Raw genomic sequence first — 25356 nt, 5'->3', positions numbered from 1 at the left:
TGCCAAGACAAAAATTATGAAGGCCTTTGGAAAGCATCAAAAGGCAACTCAAACCCGCTAGCAGCCTTTGACCGAGGGGCAGAGGACAAAGAAGAAACTGAGGGACAGGAAACTCAAGGTGCAGCATGAGACTGTTGACAAGTGACAGAGCACCTGACCTTGGAGCAGGGATAGGCACCAACATGCTGCACCATGGACATTTGATAAAATTATTGACTCAGCTAAGGACATGGGGGTAATTAATCTGTATATAAAGTGTATAGCCAACCTAAAACACAGTCCAATTGAAAACACAATTTTGCCTATTTAATGAGATACCTGGCATTGGTTTTGCTTGCACAAGTAGGCAATGTCTGCTCACACGCTTGATGAAGCGATGCAGAGAATTTGGATAGATGTCCATTTGTCAGAAGTGATTATGATCTCTTTCTTTCTCCCCCTCTCTGTATGACCATCCCCCTGTCCTCCAAATGTCCATTTCCCTTTGTGTTCATCACTCTTTCCCCTCTCCCTCCACCCCTCCCCCCGCCGTTGTCCATCCTGCTCTCCCCCTCTATTGCCATCACCCTCTCCTTGCTCTGTGTTCTTCCCACCTCCCCTCTTTGTATCCATTGCCCGTCTCTGTGTCCATCCCCTCTCCCTTCACCACTCTATCCATCCCTCTCTCCCCCCGCTGTGTCCATCCCCCTCTCCCTGGGCTGGTGCTTAGTTAAAGGGCTGCCTGACTCTTAGCGTGCTCCCTCCGCTCCGCTCCACACCTCTGGCTGTGTGCTGGCCCACTTCCTGCTGCCCCCTCGGTCTTTCTCTCCCTCTCTCCTGCAGCAGTCATTCCCGCTCACTCCCTGACCTGTGCAGAAACAGCAGGGGTGGCCAATCCCAATGCACCTGCACTGCAAACTGCCAATCAACGCTCATCCCGCCCAGGCAGTCCGCTGTCAGTCACAGACACTGAGCAATCACAGACAGCCATGCTCCTTCTGTCAAATGCAGGTCCTGCCTTCACCTGCCATACACTTTAATCGAAGAGCCGTCAATCAAAGCCGAGCCACCGCTGTCAGTCAGAGGATTGGCGGGCCGGATGGAAACCACGGATCTCAAAATATTTTACCATGGGCACTGGTGGCCATGTGTGGACACGTTGTCGACCCCTGCCTTGAAGGTGGTGCTGTATGAGGTGATTGTGTAGCGGGTAGCCTTCTGTACCACTCCAAAGCACCATCCCAAGAGGTCAACATCGTATCAAGGGTGTGCAGCCAAGTTTCAGGCCACAGCTGTTTGTTACTCTCATGGCAATCTTTTGCTGCATGGTAGCTGCATGTTTCCTTGCAGCAGATGTGACAACACTGCAATGGCTTCCCTAATGATTGAGCTGCTTCTGGGGATAATCAATTATGTGATGATTACTTGATAAGTAATTGAAGCTAATCAAATATTTATATATGTCAGTGGTGCCATTAGAACTTAAGAGCAGGAATAGACCATTCGGCCCTTTGAGTCTGTTTCACCATTCAATTAGGTAATGGCTGTTATGTATCTTAACTCCATTTTCCTTCCTTGGTTCCATAATCACTAATATCCTAGCTTAACAAAAATCTATCAGTAACAGTTTTGAAATTTTCAATTGACCTAGCCTCAACATTTTGGGGGTGATAATTCCAGATTTCCACTGCCCATTGTGTGAACAAGTGCTTCCTGACACCAATGAACAGCCTAGATTTAATTTGATTAAGATTTGACCTGGACTCCCCCAACAGAGGAAATGGTTTCTCTCTATCTACCCTCCAAACACCTCAATTGTATCACCCTTTAATCTATGGTTTTCAAGGAAATACAAGCATGGTCTGTACAACCTTTCCTCACAATTTATCCTTTAGACCCGGTATCATTCTGATGTATCTGCAGTGCACCCTCTAACAACATCCGCTGCAGCATAACTTCCATCCCTTTGTATTCTTGCGGCCAGAGCAAATAGTACAAATAGTCTCAGTACAAATCACCTACCAAAGTCTGTATATACTGTAACCAATGATCGGTGGGATCTGACGGGTGGGAGCATAACACCCTTCATGAGGTATGATCTGCCTGGCATCCCTCCATTGGTCCTTTTCTACTACAAACACATTAGATAGGAGGATTCCCATTGGTGTCAGAAAAGGACCTGAGGGAAAAAATGAATAATTTGCAATAATTGTGACCAAGGCTTATGAAAATATAAGTACCAGCAGGAACAATAAAGTAACAAAGGACGAAGAAAAGCAGTTTAAAAAAGGCAAGAAAACACTTTTCTATTACTATGTACTTTCTGTGACCTCCAGTTTACTCATTACCACCGAGAAACCCTGGATGCTTATTTTAAAATGGATATTTATCACATCTGGCTCCTGCAAACCAGACCGACGTGGAATTGTGCTCGGTACTGTTACACCCCTCAAATTGATATGCAATCACAACACTTGCCTGTTTGAGGTGGGTATCCTTACCATCATTTATCCTGCCCAAATAAGGTGAATCAAAAACATTTACAAATTGGGTTGAATTTTATGAGGTCTCTGGTGTTGGGGGTCATGGAGGGGAGGCCTGAAAAACTCTTTCAGGAGAGGCCCACCACGACCCCCGACACCAAGAAAGCACCGCCACATTTTAACAGCGGTGGCGAGGCCTTGGTGCCACCCTCCTGTCCCCCCCCCCACCCCAGCCGCTTGGTAGCGGAGCCTTCATTTCAATATTAAAATTGTTAAAAACATTCAAATGAACCAACCCTTGTCCTGGCGGCTGTCCCGCGCCTTTGGAATTCTGGAGTTCTGAGGCATGACACTGGTAGAGAGGGGGGGAGCAGTGAAATCTTCAGGTTGGGAGGGCTGTGGGAGCAGGGAAAACTGCTCCGATTGGTTGTGGTGATGGTGCAAGGGGTTGAGGGTCAAATGTTCTGAAGGTGGGGGGTTAAAGTTTGTCATTTTAAAAATTGTTTTTCGGGGGTGTAGGTCATTTTATTTATTGAGAACTCATTGGCGGGGGGTGGGAGAGGGGATGCAAAGTTTGAATAAAATTTTATTTCTAATATTAGTGCGGCGGGACCTTTAAACATTTAATTTTACCTGAAGGGCTTGAAGCCCCTTAGAAATGGCACCGGCACCTGCAAGGTGGCGCTGGACGCCGTTGCCGGGGACGTCATCTCTACGTCATCGGGGCAGCTGCTCTGCCCCCTCCATGTAAATGTGCCCCCGCGCAAAATATTGCAGGGAGCTCAGCAATGATGCATCTGCGCCTGAAGACTGCTGAGATCACAGTGTGCTGCCACAATTTGTGGTGCACTCTTAAATTTCAGCCTATTGGGTCTGTTGTCCTAGCTTCCCAGAGCCTTTCTCAGCATGAATTGCCTGCCAATTGCCCTCAGATATGGATGCAAAGCCTATATTTCTGGAGAGGTAGGAAAACAGCCCTTTCAACAACTCTGACCACCTAATTTAAGCTGCAACAAAATTCCAGCATCGAAATATCCAGCATAAAGAAGAAACAAGGAAATTAGAAACAGAAACTGTACAGCAGTTCAGTCAACATTAAAGAGCTTAAAGGCAGGGTCCAAGTTGTCAGGAAGTGTCTCTTCTACCTGAAACATTAAACCTTTCTTTATCTTTTATTTTATCACTTTAATTTGGTTTGGTCATTAGTGTTTTGAAGCCTTTATTTTGAATTCAGTTTTTTTGAATGTAACATGTACAACATGAGTTCTTAAAGAAAATATAAATTTAATTTGTCTGCTCTCTACTTCTATGTTGCTTGAGTTGGCCCACCCAACACATTATCCATAGCTAACAGAGGGTCAGAAAGGAGGGGCCATAGAGCAATTTATTGTTATGGTGGCATGCAGCTGTAAAATTTACTTTAAGAGTTAATGTTTGAGACAGAAACCATGGAGAGTAAATGTAGACATGGCTGGAGTGAATGGCCTGTTTTTATGTTGTAACATCTGTGGGCCGGATTTTGCAGTTAAAATAATAGTGAGGCTATTAATGCTTGCCATTATTGCAGAATAAATCAGATAGCGACTTCCAGCATCTGCAAATGCAATATCAAATGCCTTGCTCCTCCACAAGCTTTACTACACCGATATCTCACCAGGAGACTCACACTTAAATACATGAAGGGCGTGAGATTATGGTACTTACCCAGTAGACTCACTAAACATGCCAGAAAAAGTTAGAGCTGGTTCATTCAACTATGTGATTTTTTTTTAATAGTGCTAAATTCTTAATTACTACAAAACAACCACTGAAAATTAACTTTTACAAGTCTGGAGTCATTCCTTCAGATTTTCATTATTGTTGGAGATTTAAAAAAAGTAATTGTTTTGTACTTTTATCTCTTTCTCTTCATCCACCTTTCTTTACGACCTCATTATTTCGCTTTCTGTGAATGATTTTACATTGAATTAAATCTTCTAACTTTCACTTCCTGGTTTACACTCTGCACGCCTCATTAAGGATTCTTCAATCTGATTGGATGAAGAGGATGCCGTGCTGAAATGGCTCTCTAATAACCATAAATTGCTGTACAAAAGCCCGGTAAGAGTCTTGGGGCAGCTCTAAGCATAATGAATGGTGAGCACCATTTGTTCACCACTGACTGCAAAATCCGAGCCTTTGTATTTCTATGTAAGAGGCTTGATGGGCAGCTGGATAGGCCCTTGTTAGTTCAGCTCTGAAACCAATAAATCAAGATGTACAGAATGGTCCAGGGTGCTAATTCTTTCCTCTCTGTATAAAAGAGCAGATCCTGAGCTCAGTGGCACAGTTAAGATTGCGATCTCAATGTGTGTGGAAGGATAGATTGAAGTTACATTCTTCCTCTCCTTGGATGTACTGGCTGTGGCTCTATGGGTTGCCCGCTTGCTTGTGTGTCAATAGGTTGTGGTTTCACATCCCTCTCCAGGAACTAGAGTACATAATCTAGTGCAGTATTGAGGGAGTGCTGCACTGTTAGACATATTGGGGGAAAATTTGTTTGCATCGTGCCACTTCCAGTGGTGCTCTTCAGACATAGGTCAATTCCCCAGGGTCAGACACTGCCACAGGCTGTGGCCTGCACAGGTTTCTTCATTGATGTCATTAAGGAAATCCAAGTGGGCAGTGAAGATAACGGCTTTTTAAAAATATTCGTTCATAGGATAGCAGAGTGGTGCTATATGAATAAACATTTCCCCCATTGTCTTTCAGATTAGATGTTCAACCAAGGCTCTATCTCCCCTCTCAGCTGGACAGAAAATATCCCAAGGCACTTTTTTGAAGTAGAGCAGGGGAGTCCACCCTGGTTCCCTGGCCAATATTTATCCATGAATCAACATCACAGAAACAGATTATCTGGTCATTATCACATTGCTGTTTGTGGGAGCTTGCTGTGCACAAACTGGATGTGGTATTTCCTACATTACAACAGTGACTACACTTCAAAAGAAATTCATTGAGTGTAAAACCTTTTGGGACATTCTGAGCTTACAAAGGTCGCTATATAATTGCAAGCCTTTTTCTTTCCTTTTTTCCAATGCATTAAGCAATCATGCCGAGCTTATTGCAACTTCTGGTTTGTTTTTTGATAATCCTGTATTAAATACCACACAAGCAGGGAGCTGCATGTCACCTGTATGTAGTTTGAACAGCAGCTACAAAGCATTGCCTGCGTACTTGAATTCGATTATCTGAACGCATCTATTATTGGACGAACTCAAGACTGACAATTCTTCTGCTGACTGCGGTGTTATAAAATCACAGCTTTATGTTTTATTTTGCATGTTAGGGTAACCCTGGACAAAAAGGATCACATGGCATGCCTGGACCTCCAGGGCCTCAAGTAAGTTCTGCATTATACTTTCCTTATTTCTCTCTTTAGATATTTCCATTGGTAGCTGTCTGGTCCATATATATGTTGTTAACTATGTGTCGGCTCCATTCAGAAGACCTAAAAAGGGAGATCCTATTTTTTAAGCTGAATTAATCAAAACATATGTTAACTTTGTTGTGTGAACATGATCAATTTCAACTGTATTGCCTCCATAAAATTGAGTTGCCTCTTGATCCTCTACTGTCTAAGCTCATGCATAATGTCCAGTTGAGCAAGGTATAAAAAGCCGAGTGACACTGATGAATCCAATCAGCTGCAAAAAGATAATTGCAGAAAATATTTTAATTATTCACAAAGATTGTTTAAGCTTCAGTTTTTATGTTTTTCAAATATATATTATGCAAATTACTAATTGCTGCTTCTTTCCTTTGGCAAAGGGCCCACCTGGCAATGCAGGAACAGATAAAAGTGAAGATGTTGTGGTAAGTGTACAGGGTATTCCAAACTAAAAAAAATCTATGCACAACAGCTTTCAACCTGCTAGATATCTTGATGCTTTAGGCATCCAAGTACAATGCTGTATACCAGGCTTGCTCATCATCAGCTACTTAATCCAGGTTAATTTTGAGTGATGTTGGCACAGAAATGTGCCCGACATGAAACTCTCCTTTCAGGTGAGTGTAGGCCAGAATCCTCCCTCCTGGAAATTATTTCCCTGAGCCCCATGCTTGTGTTGCCACAAGAAAATAGTGTGCACTTCAGGGGCTGAATTTTGTTGATGCGGCAGGGATCCTGATGCCGGACCGGAAAGCCAGGGCCAACCCTGCCTCGACCATTTGGGGGACCCCCAGCCGTACTTTTCAGCACTCAAGCAATTGGTAAGTTGGGTTTGTCAGGGTCGCCAGGGCCAGTTAGGCATGCCCCGATTTGGGAGTGGGGAAGGGGTGCACGGGATGGGGTAGTTGTTGATGAAGGCAGGGGGTTGCTGTGGGGGCGGCCATTGCCACCAGTGAGGCTGTCCGAATACCACAGAGTGTCCAATCAGGGGGGCTCCACCCCTCCCTGTGCTTGCAGGTGAAAGTGCACCCAATACCTGCCAGTTATGGGATCTGTCAAAAATGGTGTTCAACGAAGTGGCACGTACATTCTGACTGTTGATGTTGGCTCCACATTCATCAAGTGCCACGTGTATAACCCTGATGCCAAGATCAAAGGTTTCAGAGGTAGGCCAATAAAGTTGTTGTATCCAGGGTTTACCTGGAACTCTCCCCCTGTGGCGGAGGGCCCATCTGCCACTGGTAAAATGACAATGGCAGTGGGAACAGGCCCTTAATTGGCCACTTAATGGCCACAATTGGCCTCTGAGCAGGAGGGCTGTCTGCAAAATGCCATGGTGGTGGGAAGGCGATGGGCAAGCCACCCTTCACCCCAATTTGTTGCATCCCCCCCACCCTCCACCATTTCTACGGTGCTCCCGAAGGCCTTATTAAATTCCACCCAATATCTGCTAAATATGAACACCACCAGTGTGTGTTTTGCAGTATTTTAGTTTGGAGACCCTTGACCATGGTGATGAGTTTCCATATGTAACTGAAAACTGGCTGACTGAAAAGAAAATTACAACACAAAAATACAAGAAATCCACAAAATGTCAGCCAGCATGTGAAAGAGCAAGACTGATGAACATTTCTAGTGAGAGCCTTCATTTCATCGGAGATGGTCAAGCTGGAGATCTTTTTTAATGAAACCGGAAAAAGTAAATCAGAACATGCCCAGGAAATGTAATTTTAAAATTTGAACTCAACCAGTGAGACACGAGTGAGACAACCAGTGCAAACACGAGGGGACATAGCTTTAAGTTGAGGGGTGAAAGATATAGGACAGATGTCAGAGGTAGTTTCTTTACGCAGAGAGTAGTAGGGGCGTGGAACGCCCTGCCTGCAACAGTAGTAGACTCGCCAACTTTAAGGGCATTTAAGTGGTCATTGGATAGACATATGGATGTAAATGGAATAGTGTAGGTCAGATGATCGGCGCAACATCGAGGGCCGAAGGGCCTGTACTGCGCTGTAATATTCTAATTCTAATTCTAAATTCTAATTTCTTAGCACAAAAGCTTGTGAGAGTGTGGAGGACACTGCCCAAAAGGCAACTGATAAGGAGTCAATTAAGATGCTTGAAAGGAAACTGGAAACTTATTTGGGAAGTAAGAATGCTAAGGAATATGAAGGAAAGTAGGGAAAGTTGAATTAGACAGAGATCAAATATTCAGGGGACTGATTGTCCTGACTCTTAGCTGTATAAAATGCCTATTTCCCGAGGCACAGATGTCAGCACAAACAGATAGAGACTGCTTTTGCTGGGTCTCTTTAAATTTACTCTGGCTTCGCCAGTGGGGCTGAAGGTTAGTTGCTTTTGAAATACTGGGCTGTATTTTGTGTTGGAGGCGGAGCTCCTGGCACCAGGCCGAAAAAGCAGGGGAAAGCCTGCCTCTGCCTTTTCGTGCCCCCACCCCTCCCTTCCCAGAGAGATCCTGTGGTCCTTTTAAACCTAAGTTTCAGGAACCAGGATCCCCGTCCATTTAAAAATGGAGATCCCTCCTCCAAGAGCTGCTGGCCAACCAGAAAGCAGGCAGTTCAGCAGTATCAGGAGCGACACCAGGAGCAGTGGCCACAGCCAGTACTGCAGAGGCCTTGGACCTAGGCCCAGTGCTGGAACCTCAGATAAGTGAGGTGGGATCACTGGTGCCAGTCTGGAAGGGCCCAGCGTGGGGTGTGTGTTTGAAGTCTGGGAGAGGGGAGAACCTGGGAGTAAAGTGGTTCCCGGCAGGGTTCCTCTGTAGGCCACAGATTGCCCACGGAGGAGGGACCCCCTGCACAAGCCTGCAGGATGTGCGCCTTTTGTTACAAGCACCCACCCCATGCAACCTATACCACTGCTAAGATCCCAGTGGCAATGGGAAGAGACCCATAATTGCTGTTAATAGGCCTCTTAAGGGCGTCAATTGGCCTCTGGGTGGGAAGGCCGTTGTCAGCCTATTCCGCCCCTAGATCACACGGGATGGGGAGTCAATGGACCCTCCGTCACCGCCCCCCTGCACCACACCCCACACCCTGGCCACCTGTCGTGATACTCCGTGCCCCCCCACATCCGAACCTGCCTCATAAAATCCCGGCCGCTGTAGTAGGTACAGGACCAGCAAATAGGTACAAATTTGGCTCTCTTTTTTCTGTAGCTACACCAACTGAATGCCCCAGAACAGTAAGCTTGCAGTTCACTTTGAACCTTTTTAATTGATGGAAATCAGCAACTGTAATTACTTCCAGGTATCCTAGGGAGGCTGTTGCTATTAAATGGAAGTATGCGCCAATCATTTCTGACCTAGTCCTAGGATGTTTGCTCACAATCCAGTCATTTTTATCTATCACATGAGATACATAAAACAAGGAAAATTCAACATTGGAGAAGAGCAAATTATAGAAAATGAACCAAGTAAGACCATTGTTGGTCCTTTGCTTGTCCCCAGCTCTGAATCTTTGTGGTGGGGGTGGTGGAAGTGGCAGTCAGGTGGTGGGGGGGGGAGGGGGGGGGGAGGGGGGGTGGGGGATGGGGCAATGCTGGGTGTTGGGGAACTGGATCTAGGTAGAGGCTGCAGAGGGGGCCACTCTATTTGGCAGATGCATCACTCTGGTTGTCAGCTGAATCAGTCTATTGGTCAGGAAAACATTCTTTCCATCAGTTGGATCACCTTATTTGTCAGTTAAATCACTCTATTTGAAAATTGGTAAGGTCTTTGGGATTGGATAATATCCACACCTGATAGCTATTGTAGTGGTGTATGAAACAAGGGAACTTTGCCCCTGTATGTCTCATGTGTGGGATATAAAACAACGATTTTTGTATTTGAATTCCTTTACTCTGATGTTATTTTGTGCAATATAACTAAGAGAGTCTTTGCCCTTTTTCTCAGTGTACAGTATCCTGTCCTCCAGGCCCTCCTGGGCCACCTGGACTACCAGGGTTTAAGGTAAACAACAATTCATTTATGTTTTGCTATTTCAACTTGTACAAATACAAATATTGAGGACTTTTGACCCCATGTAAGTGCCCTGAAACCTGTCACATAATAAATCATGTAAAAGAAAAGGTCAAATGAATTGGCCATGAAAATAAGAGCAAAATACTGAGTATTTTGGGATTCTGAAATGAGAACAGAAAGTGCTGGAAATACTCAGCAGGTCTGGCAGCATCTGTATAGAGAGGAACAGAGTTAACGGGCTGGATTTTACCATAGGCGGATGGGACTTCGCCACCGACTTTTACATCAGTGATGAACCCGCTTCCGCCTAGCCCGGGGATCCGACCCGTATTTTACGGGTCTCTGGGCTTTAATTGTCCCGAGGCGGGAGGAAGGAGGTCCCACCTCAATGAGCTGCCAGCCAATCAGCGGGCTGACAGCTCTTAGTCCCAGCAGCGCCACCGGGAGTGGTGGCCACTGCTGGGACTGCAGCCAGCCGACCAAGGAGGATGCCAGGGAGCTGGGATCCAAGGTAGGTTGTCGATGCCTCGCCAAGGGAATCAGGCACGCCCTGGCAAGGCAAGGGTGGTTGCTTGGGGGGAAGGGGGGGCATCTTGGGTCCAAGGGTCGGTTGGGAGGTGGGGGCGGCCCTCAATCGGGCACCCTGTGCCCAACTATCATGGCAACCCTCCCGGCATGCGGAAAGGCCGGCAGCTATCGCTGGGTGGCCTTTCACGTCCCCAGCTCACCCACTTGCCACAGGTAAAACACCCGTGGAGGCGGATGAGGGCCTTAAGTGGCCACTTAAGGGCCTTGATTGGTCTGGGGCGGGCGGGCCATTTTCCCTCCCCCATTTGACCACCGTAAAGTTGGCCAGAGGCAGGAGTGGGACGGGAAGGCCTCCCGGAACCTCCTGCTCAATTTTACGCCGCCCGCAACTGCACCCACGCCCCCATCCGACCCACTGGGGCGGTGTAAAATTCAGCCCAATGTTTCACGTCCGTGACCCTTCATCAGAACTGGCAAAAGTTAGAAATGTAACAAGTGAAAGAGGGGATGGGGGGGAAGAAGAACAAGACAGGCCGGGGTGGGGGGGAATGCGGGGGAGAGATTAAATGACAGAGATATCATGGAACAGAATGTAAATGGAGTGCTAAATAGTTCTAGCGAATGACAAAGCATAAGTCCAGAGGGAATGTTAATGGCAGAATAATGAACAGCTCTGTACGAAAGCAAAAACATGAAAAATAAGTTTAAGACTAGCATATGATTAAAAATAATTCAAAAGAAGAAAATATATATAAATAAATAAAAATAATAAATAAACAAAAGATAATTGGGCTCATGGTCTGAAATTATTGAATTCAACATTGAGTCCAGAAGGCTGTAGAGTTCCCAATTGGAAAATCAGGTGCTGTTCCTCGAGCTCGTGTTGATGTTCACTGGAACACTACAGCAGGCCGAGGATGTCCACATTTTTAGTTTAGTTTAGAGATACAGCACTGAAACAGGCCCTTCGGCCCACCGAGTCTGTGCCGACCATCAACCACCCATTTATACTAATCCTACACTAATTCCATATTCGTACCACATTCCCACCTGTCCCTATATTTCCCTACCACCTACCTATACTAGGGGCAATTGCTAATGGCCAATTTACCTATCAACCTGCAAGTCTTTGGCATGTGGGAGGAAACCGGAGCACCCGGAGGAAACCCACTCTACATTTCTGAGGATGCCCACATGTCCGAGGATGCTGCAATGCTCCAGTGAAATTCAATGCAAGCTCGAGGAACAGCATTTCATCTTTCGATTAGGCACTCAATATTGAGTTCATTCATTTCAGACTATGAGCCCCATTATTTTTGTTTATTTATTATTTTTATTTAATTTTATTTATTTATTTACATTTTCTTCTTTTTAATTATTTTTTAACCACGTGCTTGTCCTAAACTTAATTTTCATGTTTTTGCTTTCGTACAGAGCTGTTCATTATTCTGCTATTAACACTCTGTACAAATTCTTTGTCTTTTACTACAACTATTACCACTCCCTTTGCCTTTTGTGCTCTGACCATTTAATTCTTTACCATTTAAATTCTCCTGCCCTCCACCCAATCACACACCTTTCCTTTTGCCGTTCCTCCCGGTCCCCCTCCCCCCATTCAACAGCATAAAACCCATCACATTTCTATCTTCCTTCGGTTCTGAAAAAGAGTCATATCCAACGCGAAATGTCAACTCTGTTTCCCTCTCCACAAATGCTGCCAGACTTGCTGAGTATTTCAAGTCCTTTCTGTTTTATTATCCTGCCGTATACTCTTCTCCAACTATTTAAGGTCCTGAGGGGAGGTTCTGTTTCTTTGTGCTGTCAGTTTACTGAGGCATGTTGTCTAGGACACAGCAAGACTCATTGCTCTTCTTTGAGTAGTGCTGTGGTATCTTTAACATCCATTTGAATGGACAGAAAGAGCCTCAGTTTAATGACTCATCCAAAGACAGACCTCTGAGAATGAAGCACTCTTTCAGCTCTACACTGAAGTGACAGCCTAAATTGTGTGCTCAGGTCCTGGAGTAGGAACTGAAGCCACAACCTTCTGACTCAGAGGTTGCTATCAACTGAGCCAGGCTGACACTTAAAGACGAGGCATGCCTTCCTGTTGTGTTGACAAATTTTAATTTTGTCTTGCTAGTGGCAGAAAAGGAGAGTCAAATCCTCTTTTGTGATGTTGTCTGTTTTCCCACCTGCACATGTGTTGCTGGACCAGGCACTTCCTGTGTTTGTGTTGTCATCATGGTCCCAATCCTCTTCCAGCGACACTCTTCACCTTGCAACACATCATAATGGCAAGGAGAGGCCCAAGGCTTTTTATAGGTATATAAAGAGCAAGAGGGTAACCAGGGAAAGGGTTGGCCCACTCAAGGACAGAGGAGAGAATCTATGTGTGGCGCCAGAGGAAATGGACGAGGTACTAAATGAGTACTTTGCATCAGTATTCACCAAGGAGAAGGACTTGGTGGATGATGAGTCTAGGGAAGGGAGTGCAGATAGTCTGGGTCATGTCATTATCAAAAAGGAGGAGGTGTTGGGCGTCTTGCAAAGCATTAAGGCAGAGAAGTCCCCAGGGCCTGATGGGATCTACCCCAGAATACTAAGGGAGGCAAGGGAAGAAATTGCTGGGACCTTGACAGAAATCTTTATATCCTCATTGGCTACAGGTGAGGTCCCAGAGAACTGGAGAATAGCCAATGTTGTTCCTTTGTTTAAGAAAGGTAGCAAGGATAATCCAGGAAATTATAGGCCGGTGAGCCTTATGTCAGTGGGAGGGAAATTATTAGAGAGGATTCTTCGGGACAGGATTTATTCCCATTTGGAAACAAATGAACTTATTAGCGAGAGGCAGCATGGTTTTGTGAAGGGGAGGTCGTGTCTCACTAACTTGATTGAGTTTTTTGAGGAAGTGACGAGGATGATTGATGAAGGAAGGGCAGTGGATGTTGTCTATATGGACTTCAGTAAAGCCTTTGACAAGGTCCCTCATGGCAGACTGGTACAAAAGGTGAAGTCACACAGGATCAGAGGTGAGCTGGCAAGATGGATACAGAACTGGCTCGGTCATAGAAGACAGAGGGTAGCAGTGGAAGGGTGCTTTTCTGAATGGAGGGCTGTGACTAGTGGTGTTCCGCAGGGATCAGTGCTGGGCCAAAACCAAGAAATGCTGGATTCACTCAGCAGGTCTGGCAGCATTTGTGGAAAGAGAAGCAGAGTTAACGTTTCGGGTCAGTGACCCTTCTTCGGAACTCCAGTCGGAGCCGGAGACAGTCACTGAGGAAGGAGTGCTGGGCCCATTGCTCTTTGTAGTGTATATAAATGATTTGGAGGAAAATGTAGCTGGTCTGATTAGTAAGTTTGCGGACGACACAAAGGTTGGTGGAGTTGTGGATAGTGATGAGGATTGTCAGAGGATACAGCAGGATATAGATCGGTTGGAGACTTGGGCGGAGAAATGACAGATGGAGCTTAATCCGGACAAATGTGAGGTAATGCAGTTTGGAAGATCTAATACAGGTGGGAAGTATACAGTAAATGGCAGAACCGTTAGGAGTATTGACAGGCAGAGAAATCTGGGCGTACAGGTCACTGAAAGTGGCAATGCAGGTGGATAAGGTAGTCAAGAAGGCATACAGCATGTTTGCCTTCATCGGTCGGAGCATAGAGTATAAAAATTGGCAAATCATGCTGCAGCTGTACAGAACATTAGTTAGGCCACACTTAGAATATTGCGTGCAATTCTGGTCGCCAAACTACCAGAAGGACGTGGAGGCTTTGGAGAGGGTGCAGAAGAGGTTTACCAGGATGTTGCCTGGTCTGGAGGGCATTAGCTATGGGGAGGGGTTAGATAAACTCGGATTATTTTCACTGGAACGACTGAGGTGGAGGGGTGGCATGATAGAGGTTTACAAAGTTATGAGTGGCATGGACAGAGTGGATGTGCAGAAGCTTTTTCCCAGGGTGGAAGAGTCAGTTACTAGGGGACATAGGTTTAAGGTGCAAGGGGCAAAGTTTAGAGGGGATGTGCGAGGCAAGTTCTTTACACAGAGGGTGGTGAGTGCCTGGACCTTGCTGCCGGGGAGGTGGTGGAAGCAGGCACTTTAGCGACATTTAAGAGGCATCTTGACAGATACATGAATAGGATGGGAATAGAGGGATATGGTTCCCGGAAGTTATTCTCACCACCTTTAAAGTTGTGCCATTTAGCTTGCATTATCTTTTTTATTTCTTTATTTAGAGATACAGCACTGAAACAGGCCCTTCGGCCCACCGAGTCTGTGCCAACCATCAACCACCCATTTATACTAATCCTACACTAATTCCATATTCCTACCACATCCCCACCTGTCCCTATATTTCCCTACCACCTACCTATACTAGGGGCAATTGCTAATGGCCAATTTACCTATCAACCTGCAAGTCTTTGGCGTGTGGGAGGAAACCGGAGCACCCGGAGGAAACCCACGCAGACACAGGGAGAACTTGCAAACTCCACACAGGCAGTACCCAGAATTGAACCCGGGTCGCTGGAGCTGTGAGGCTGCAGTGCTATCCACTGCACCACTGTGCCGCCCAAAAAGTGCAGAAGGTTTTAGTTTAGACAGGCATGAAGACCGGCGCAGGCTTGGAGGGCCGAATGGCCTGTTCCTGTGCTGTACTGTTCTTTGTTCTTTGTTCTTTGAAATGACTCCAATTGTGTGAAGAGGCGTCTACTCTTCTGCTCTCCCAGAGTATGACTGACACTGAGAGCTCAAACATGAAGGGATTCAACCCAGTTTTCCTCCATCCAGTGATTTACATTTTGTTCCCTGGCACACTCTGACATGAGCCTGCTCAGAAATAATGATTCTTAAACTAACTTTCATTCTTCTTCTAGGGGCATAAAGGCCAAAAAGGTACTCCTGGCGAGGCTGGGAAGGAGGGTGCAAAGGTATGTGAACCAAGCCAAATTTCCATGAGTGATACAGTACATTTCTTCAAATTAGAGAAAATCTTTAAAATACTCAATTACTGCAATGTTACCTTAGACATCAGCATGAGAAAAGGCTTAAATGTACTCTCCCCATTGGAATCATCTTCATATCCCCAGCCTTCCCACCAGCAATTGCATCAGCCCGCTCCACCCACCTCTTGAACAGGGAAAAAGAGGACAACTTAGGAACCTTTTTCAAAGATTTCTGTCTGATGCCTCAAAGGTGATTCGGCAAGCCCCAGTTAATTACTTAACTTCTGCGATAACTTAGTTGTTTTCTAAAGGGGAGATGGTGGCATAGTAGTAATATCACTGAACTAGTAATCTAGAGGCCCAGGCTAATACTCTGGGGACGGTGGTTCAAATCCAACCACAGTAGCTGGTAGAATTTAAATTGACAGCTAGTCTCAGTAATGGTGCCATGAAACTACCATTCATTGTCGTAAAAACCCATCTGGTTCACTAATGTCCTTTTGGGAAGGAAATCAGCTGTCCTTACCTGGTCTGGCCTACATGTGACTTCAGACCCACAGCAACGTGGTTGACTCTTAACTGCCCTCTGAATAGGCCTAGCAAGCCACTCAGTTGTTAAGGCCAGTTGGGATGGGCAAAAAATACTGGGCTTGCTGGTGATGCCTACATGAAAGAATTAAAAAAATGCATTTGAAGAACCACAGTAAGTCAGTCCCCATTACCAGAATGACTTTTGTAGTTTGAGCACTCGAAGAAAAGTAAAACAACCACAGCTCAAACCTAAGTCCCCATTTTTAAAATTTAAATGATTGGACCCTAGTTCCACTGAGCTGTATTACCTCAAATAGTTTGTTCTCTGTACCGCTGTGTCCTGTCATCATGCCTCCTTTCATTTCTCCTTCTCATGTACTCTGCCCTCCCAAATCCTATCCCAACCCTTCAGCGCTCTCCTGCTGTCATCGCAGGCTTGACTCACTCTTAGATAAGCCTATGGTTTCCTCCTGCACTTCTCTTGGCATGCTCTGTTGCAATGATGGTGTGGCTCTTTTCGCCAAATCACACCTTAGTCTGTCCCTCACTTCTGGGATACTTTCTCTTCCTTTGAGCATCTCACCTTGATCCACTCTTTTTGCTTCTAATTTAAAATTACATTCTTTACCACCCACCCAGGTACCATGCCAATTTTCTCACCAAGATATCTCCACTGCTTTCCTTCCTCATTCTCTGTACAGAGCAATTCTCATCCTTGGTGGTTTCAACCTCCATCTCAACTTAACATGCTCTGTCTCCTCTGAGTTTTTTACCTTCCTATCCTCCTTAATCTCTCGCTCCGTTTAAATTCCCCAATCCATATTCATGTGACCTCATTACTCCCATTGTGACAATCACAGATAAAGTTGTATTGTTCTCCACCCACATCCCCATTCCCCCTCTCAGTTCTACTTTCACGTGTGTCCAGTCCTGGAAAAAAACCTCTCTCCCAAGTCATTTGCAACTGCACTTTCAAAATCCCAACTGTCTAGCCTTTGGCTCTTCATTCACCACAACAATTCTGTCGTTACCGATCTGCTCAACCATACCCTTACCCTCCACATTTGTAACCAGTAAGCCATTACTCTCTCTCTCATCCTGGTCATTTCCACGCCCCACACCCACCCCCTCCCTCCAGTATAGCTCACATCTCTGTTCCCATAAGTCTAAGAAATCCAGTCTTGAATGTATATGATGGACAACTGCTTTAGCCATTCATCACCAGATTTGGCTAGACCACATAAATTACTGTTGGGTTCTACCATCCTCTGCCAAAATTTCTCACTATTCCAGGATAATTTTGTAATGCAAAGTTAACCCCTGGCTTCTTTTCTCTACTGCAAACTGTCATCTTAAGCCCCTCTCTTCGTCTCTGCTACTCTCACCTCTAACACCTCTAAGGAGCTCATGGTCATAAATATCGACACCATTGGTTTAGCTGCCTCTTCTACTTCCCTCCTTTCACCTATCCCACAGGGCCACATTCTACTCACGTTCGACCCTGTCTTAGTCCTGAACACTCATCTTTCTCTAGTTTCTCTCCTATCTGCCCCATGCCCTCTCCAAGCTCTTCATGTCCATGAGACCCACCTCCTCCTCCCTCTACCCTACTCCCAGTAAGCTGCTGACCACCCAATTTCCCTTCAGAGCCCCCACGTTAGCTGATATTATTAACGGTTCTCTCTCCTTCAAATCTGCTGTCATCACCCCTCTCCTCAAACAACCAAACCTTGTCCTCATCACCCTTGCAAACTACCACCCCAACTCCAACCTCCCTAACTTTCCAAGTCCTTAAACGTGTTTTCATCTCCCAAATCCATGTCTATCTTTCTAAGAACCCATGTTTGAATCACTCCAGTCAGGTTTCCACCCCTGCCACAATACTGAAATGACTCTTATCAAAGTCACAAAGAACATCCTATGTTACAATGACAAAGGTAAACTATCCCATCTCGTCTTTCTTGACCTGTCGGCAACCTTTAACATGGTTGATCACAACATCTTCCTCCCATGCCTCTCCACTGTCATCCAGCTGTGTGGGACTTCACTGGCTGGGTTCCATTCTTATCTATCCAGTCATAGTCAGAAAACCACCTCTAATGGTTTGTCTTCCCACTTCTGTAGCTTTAACTCCGGTGTTCCTCAAGGATGTACCCTTCTATTTCCTCCTATTTCTCATCTACATGCTGCTCCTCGTCAACATCATCTGAAAGCATTGTGCCAGTTTCCACATGTACACTGAGGACACCCAGCTCTACCTCCCTCAACCCCTCCTCTGTCTCTAAATTGTCAGACTGCTTGTTTGACATCCAGTATGAGATGGGCAGAAATTTCCTCCAACTAAACATTGGGAAAATTGAAGCCAATGTCTTAGTCTCTGTTTCAAACTCTGTTACCTAGACTTCAGCTCCATCCCTCTCCATGGCAACTGTTTTGCTGAACCAGACTGTTCGCAACCTTCATGTCATATTTGTCCGTGAGATGAGCTTCCAACCATATATCCACAACATCAATAAGACAACCTATCTCTACCTCCATACATTGCCTGACTCTTCCCTTGCTTTAGCTCTGACACTTGTTATAATACAATTCCATAAACAAAAACCCTGAATCTGAGGATTAGCAGGCTTTTCGACCAGTGGAAGGGGCAACATTATTGCAGACTGATGCTGTTTTCACCCAATGTCATATTTGGGCTGTTTCTAGTAACAGTCATCATCATCAGAAACCTTGATTGATTTCTCCTCTCTCCACCCTTTCTATGGCAGGACCAATGAGGTGATTGGTGTGTCTTCACCTCTATCCCGGCTGAGTTCTTCTAGAGTTCAGCATAGACTAATGTGTAACTAATTAAGATAGTGGGTAGCTGAATAATACTAATCCTGAAAGTCCCAGGATTGATCTCTGGTCTTTGCTGAGTGAATTGATCTCAGCTGGAGTGATGATAGTGCTGCAGGTAGTAGCACTGGTCCTGTGTTATGAAAGGGAAAGACTAACCAGGCCCTCTGCTCCTAGACACTATCCAGCAATTTTACTTTAATGAAGAGCCAGCAAGAACATTATGGGCCAAATCGCCTCCTTCTGTGCTTTAATTTTCTATGAGTCTATGCATGTGTGTGTGCTACAGTAGGACCGGGCATGATCATATTATCCCATGGTGAAACAGCCTGCTGATATTCAGTGTTTAACCTCATATATAAGGAAAGACCATTTGGAGTGAGGTAAGGAAAGATATCTGACCATTGTGCAACTGTACTCCAAAAGAAGGTCAACATCTTCAGGGGAGCCAGTTGTTTGAAATAGTGTTGTGCACAGACCGGGGAACAAAATGGTGACTTTCCTGATCCAAATGGCTGAGTTGCACCCTGGGCAGCACCATCCTCAAATCTGTCTTCTCGACTCAGACTTTTGATGAATTTTGCATTCATCAAAGTGAGGGGTGTCCTTGTTTAAAAATCACCTTCTCAGCTTAGGTACTCAGTGTCTGCATTAAGCGTCACAAATTTATCCAGTGTGTGTGTTAATTCATGTTGTTGCTTCTAAACACAGGGGAATCGTGGTTTCCCTGGGCCACAAGGTATTGGAGGGGCTCCTGGATCTGAGGTATGTATGTGATATCATTCAATTGAAGAATCTTCGAGAATGCATACTGGATTTTCCTTAAAGTACTTTTTCTGAGTGAATTTAAATTCTCATTCATTCTAAGAAACACCAAAGCCTGAAAATGATTATCTGTGATGTTATGATATAAATGCTTATATCAAGTTCCTCACTCTGCTGCTTTAAAAGAGTGCTAAGTGATTTATTTTAAATGGGTCAACACTCCGCTAAGTAGTGGAAAGAGGAGTTTGATACAGACCCATTGAACACTGGTATAATGACATGCACAACAACTGTTTCTAGCTTCATACATGTTGATCATGGATTTCAAATCATAGTGCATAGGGCAGGTGCCTCAGTTTAATCTTTCATATTTTAAGTTAGCCTTCTCTTCCATCCATGTTAGACACATTGTAAATACAGTTTTAAAATCCCAATGCGACCATCAACATGTTATGCCTTGCTTCTAACAGTATGCCCAGACTTTTCCTTAATATGTTTCTGTATGACCAGTAACAAAGATCAGTTCAAGGCAAGCGGTGCTGTCACTGCTAAGCAGGGAAAATGAGATAGCATTGGGAGAGAGGGGTGCACCTGTATCTATACTGATGGGGGCTCCACAGCTTGTCCATTCAGTACATGAAATTACATAGGAATAACCTTTCCTCGTTAGAGTTTTGCATGGTGGGACTATGTCTAAATTTGGGTACAACCTTGATCTGTCATTATTGATTATTCATCCAGTACTTTTAGTGGGTGGAAAATGACGAGGGAACCAAATTGGATGCACGCCTGAATTGCTGACGTGCATTCAGATTACAAATTTCTGCACTGGAAGCCCTAAAGACAACAATCACCTCACCCCACTCAACCTCACCACATCATGATGCATTTTGTGTATTTCAAATGGACTTAGGTTCAAGTGTACAGAGGAGTGATTTTAATCTTGCATGTCTGGTGGAAGCAAGTATGGGAAGAATTTAATCCGGCCCATAAGAGTGGGTAGTGAGGCGGGGGTGAGAAGGCATTGGTGGGCTATACAATTGGGAGGGAAGGCAGGGAGTGGAGTGCCCTTTGCCTTCCCAACTCTGTCTAATTCAATCAGGGGTGGGCAAGGTCGAGGGTAGCCTTCATGCCCAGAGGTCAATTGAGGCTGTGAAGTGGCCAATAAACCCAGAAGCCTAATATGAAGTGTGCCATAGTGCACAGATTAGTTAGGATGACAAGGAAGAAGAATTTTAAAATATAAACATATATTTTAATATTTTGGGTCTGAAAATCCAATGTTGGAAGAGGAAGGGAATTGTCAGTTTTGCCTGTGAAGAGCCAGACCTGGATTGACTGGGTTTCTGTCCTGTTTAGACTCAACCACAAATTCCCATCTGACAGAGGATGGGCTGGGTGCATCTTAAATCTGTTCCTCTTCAGGAGAGACTTTGCCCAGTTCTGCTTTTCAAGTCATTCTGCAGGTCCAAAAGCTCCTATGGCTGCTGAAAGCCATGGTTGTTCTTGTCCCCTTATTCATTTTTGACTGCTAATCTTCAGCCTTTGTCAATCCCCTTTGGAGCAGGAGGATGCTACTCCAATTTTCCAGCACCTCCTCAGGCCAGGTACCTCTATTGCAGACATGGACTGACACAATTATTAAAATTATTCTGTTCCCAGGATTTGGGATGGGTTCAATGACTTTTGAGGAATGAATGGAACTCCTACACAATGACACTTCCCTTAGCAGAATAGCGACCTGAAAATTTTGGGCCCTTTGTTTTTATTCCATAATAGTATTTATTTGACTCTGAGATCTAATTTTTCTCATAGGGTTCTCGAGGGCCGAGAGGCTTTCTTGGTGCATCCGGTGAAAAAGGGAGCAAGGTGAGTGGCATAAAATATATATTAATAACATCTTCCATCGGGGCTGTAAATAATGTAATTGTCAGTCATTTTATAATCAGCAAGGAAATATCCCTCACATGGTACATGTTTGCATCTGTGAAAAAATGTTCCAATGTTTCACTTTATTTTGTCTTTATTCTTTAAAACTATTTTCTTCCAGCTACTTACCTGCTCTCTAGTTCCTCCACAATTCCTGTGCTGCCTTCAACACCTTTTTACTACTTCATACTCCTTCATTGCTCCTCCTCTCCCATCTATTTCTGTAGCACAGGGTAACCCTGAGCAAAGCTTTTTACTGTCACCAATACAACATTCTTCTGGCCATAGAGCATTACTTATTTATGTTCCTACCCTTTGCTCACTATTGGTGAAATTCAAATAACTATCTCTATCATTTCATGGATTGACATCGCCAAAGCTCTTCGCACTGGCCTCCTTGCCTCCACCCTTCAGAAACTTCCAATGATTCCGGAACTCCATAATCAGGCACCTCTCTTGCAAAAAGTTCCACACAGTGGCGCAGTGGTTAGCACCGCAGCCTCACAGCTCCAGGGACCCGGGTTCGATTCCGGGTACTGCCTGTGTGGAGTTTGCAAGTTCTCCCTGTGTCTGCGTGGGTTTTCTCCGGGTGCTCCGGTTTCCTCCCACAAGCCAAAAGACTTGCAGGTTGGTAGGTAAATTGGCCATTATAAATTGTCACTAGTATAGGTAGGTGGTAGGGAAATATAGGGACAAGTGGGGATGTTTGGTAGGAATATGGGATTAGTGTAGGATTAGTATAAATGGGTGGTTGATGTTCGGCACAGACTCGGTGGGCCGAAGGGCCTGTTTCAGTGCTGTATCTCTAATCTAATCTAATCAAATCTAATCTAACCTATCATCCCTATATTCCAGAAAACTGACTTCATGAATTTTCATCCTTGTCTTTAAATCCTTCCAAGACCTCATTCTACCACATGTAGCCCTGGTCTTATCCTGTGGTTGCTTCACTGGAGGCTGATCATTTAGTCACTACAGCCCTGCAATATGGAAACCTCTCCAAAAAATTGTATTTTTTTTTAGGATGATTTCCTTGCATTTTCTTAAGCTATATGGTTGGATGAATAGTTTGCTTCTAGGCTTTTCCAAAAGGGAAGGTATACTCAAACTTGCACTAGAGGAAGCAGCTGGCCTGCAACTGTGTCACAAAATCTGACAGCATCACAGGAATTTAATGTCAACGTTGCGGTCTCGGTGGCGAACCCAGAAGCATTGCCATTCAGGGCGGAAACAGCCGGCCAAACATGAATACACGGGATCTGGCCAATTAGCAAGAGGAGATGCAGGGCCCGGCCAATCAAGTTCCAGGATGTGAGGGCAGGTGCTGGCGCCATGTTTAAATGGCAGGCAGACCTCACTGCATAATTCGTGACTCTCCCAGATCGCCTTGCGAGCTGCTGAGAGGTCCAACCTTGTGGCCCCAGAAGAGGTTTCCACTCTGTGCAGCCCCACTGAGTGATTGCTTCTCTGAGCTGTTCCGCTGAGCGATTGTGTTGGCCTCCTCCCCGTTTCTGCAAAAGTTTCCACTCCAATGGTAGGGAACTCCACAATGGCTAACCTTTCCCTCGGAACATGAAGCCTTGCCTGGATACTGCCACCTTTGAGTGGTCGGCGATCTGATGGCCTGTGATTCCTGTGCATTTGATTCTCAAGGTAGCATTAAATTTCATTCAGTTGCATATAAATGAGACTTAAATACCTCTTTAACGATCAAAATTGGTTTCCCACCGCTTCCCTCCTGCATCACCGTCGCCGGTAAAATGTGACCCAGACTTCCCAGCGCGGGTTTCTGAAACAGCGCCTCTCACTTGATTCTGCCTCACTCCCGCCTTGCTTTCCACTCCATCAACCATCATGAAACACCACCCACAAAGCCACATCCTCCTCCCAAGACTCATGTGACACACAATGTTTCGTACAGGACAGCAAATCAACAGGTCTAGCAAAAGCCAGTACTAGCGAATTCACTGTTAATTCATAATTAAATCCTACTCTTAAGTCATTCTTTCCCACTACTTCAAAACTGTGGAACTCTTTACTGCTCTCAACTTTCTCCTCCTTTAACAAGCTAAGGACTTTTAAAACTAAAGTTAGTCACTAATTCTTCTTGACTTGCAGCCTTTTTTAAAAAAAGCTTATTGATGCCCTACATCAGCTTCTCAATTTTAAACAAACATTCAACATTCATAATATCATAGCATGTCCTTTGTGAAAATAATCTTCTCTCGAATCTCTGAGAGAACAATGTCTAAAATTACTTTCCCGGTATTTGTCAAATCAATGATTTCAAGCTGTGCTTTTTGATAATGTTCTCAGTGTACTGACTGACTCAAATTAATATATCAGCCAGCAGGCATTGTGCATCCATTGCATAGGCTAGGGGATTGTTATCTTCTTCCATGATGAGACTCTCACCTGACACTTTTCAGATGATATATTGATAAATGTGTCATAGATTTCAACTTTGCTCTTCACTATATCAGCTAGAAATTTGGAAGCACCCATTTATGTGCTCCTCCTCCAGCCTGCATAGGGCAGTTACCCTGCACACAAATGGTAAAGTCTGAGGACCTGGGCCTGGGTCCTCTTTCCTATAGAGATGGATCTGCAGGAGGAGCTCCAATCAGGTAAATGAAAGAAGTTTAGATGCTAACAGCACGAAATTCAGTGGTGATAAGCTCAGGTGGATGGGGTTGGGGGGCGCGGGGTGCAGAGGCCTAGTGGGGATCGGTGGGGTGGGGGGGGGTAGCATGAACCTCAGAGTTGTGGGGGGGGGGGGGTTGCGAAGCGGGATCAGCGGTGAGAGGAGAGACATAATCAGCAGACAGTGGCCAGCAGAAATGGGACCTGGAGGTCAGGAATCTCAGGTTGGGGGTTAGGGATTGGGGATTTGAGTGTGAGGCAAGCCAGAGCCCAGAGGCTGGGGAAAAGGAGATCTGAGAGAGAGAGAGAGAGATCGGAACTCCAGAGCCTGGGATAAGGGATGTCAGGGCTAGAGTCTTGGTGCAGGGAGATTGAAGTTTCAGGGCTGGATCCTGGAGTTAATGAGTTAGGAGATGGAGCCTTGAAGAGGTAGATTGGAGATTGGGTGATAGAGCCGGTGGGCAAGGAGATCAGATTTCAGGAGCTGGTCTATTGGGAGGGAGATAGGAAGTTGGGAGGGCTGGACCCTGGGCAGAGGGAGATGGGAGGCTTTAGGCTGGTTCCGGGGGTAAGGAGGTCAGTAGGTTGCAGATCTTGGGAGAATGGAATTGAAGGTCAGAGATTGGGAGCTGTAGCTTGGGAAAGGGAGATTGGAGGGCAGGAGACAAAGTCTGTGGGGAGGGAGATTGGAGTTCAGGGGCTGGAGCCTGGGAGGAAGGAAATTGGAGGTGGGGAGCTGGAGCCTGAGAGGAGGGAGATTGGAGTTCAGGGGCTGGAGCCTGGATGTCAGGGGTGAGCGATCTCAGAGTGGGATGGTGTGTTACATATTAGTTGCACCTTTAGTTTCTTTTGAAGGCAATCTATAGAGTTAGTTTCTCTAAATGCAGCCAGCATGGGCTGCAGCAGGACAAACAAATGTTGCAGTATTAGGCCCCTTATATGCAAATTGCTGCTTCAGGTATGGGTAACAGATGCCTCTTGTTTGCCCTTATTCAATATGGGAAACGGTGCAATTCCTATCTCTCATTTTGGGGACTTGAGAGGCCATGTGGTGCCTAAAGAGGAGCACTATGTGGCTCAATTTCTGGGCCTCCAAGTCAAACCTGTATAGCAGACACAAGATCAAATATGATGGTGTTGAATTATCCAGAACTGCGAATTGGCCAAATCTAATCAAAAGATTTTTGAACTCAACCTTTTTGCTTATTACCGTTGTTTTATTGTGATACTGCATAGTTTGCCCAGGAACCTTTTAGCAACATTTAAGCTTTGACTGGGTGTGATTTGTGGCTAGAATTGC

The 25356-nt window shown here is 45.3% G+C and overlaps 1 protein-coding gene across 1 annotated transcript in view; it reads left to right on the top strand.

Annotated features, from left to right (window-relative positions):
- The window catches only part of LOC137369533 (collagen alpha-3(IX) chain-like), a 181356-nt gene that overhangs the window by 100256 nt on the left and 55744 nt on the right, over positions 1–25356 (top strand). Inside the window, exons 15-20 of the mRNA XM_068030800.1 lie at positions 5791–5844; positions 6273–6317; positions 9806–9862; positions 15282–15335; positions 19431–19484; positions 21300–21353. Coding sequence (XP_067886901.1) covers positions 5791–5844; positions 6273–6317; positions 9806–9862; positions 15282–15335; positions 19431–19484; positions 21300–21353 — 318 coding nt within the window. The remainder of the gene's footprint in view (positions 1–5790; positions 5845–6272; positions 6318–9805; positions 9863–15281; positions 15336–19430; positions 19485–21299; positions 21354–25356) is intronic.

Source organism: Heterodontus francisci, chromosome 5 (assembly GCF_036365525.1).
Source record: "Heterodontus francisci isolate sHetFra1 chromosome 5, sHetFra1.hap1, whole genome shotgun sequence".
Taxonomy (NCBI): domain Eukaryota; kingdom Metazoa; phylum Chordata; class Chondrichthyes; order Heterodontiformes; family Heterodontidae; genus Heterodontus; species Heterodontus francisci.
The sequence above is the reverse complement of the archived record's forward strand: the minus strand, read 5'-3'. Positions and strand labels throughout refer to the sequence as shown.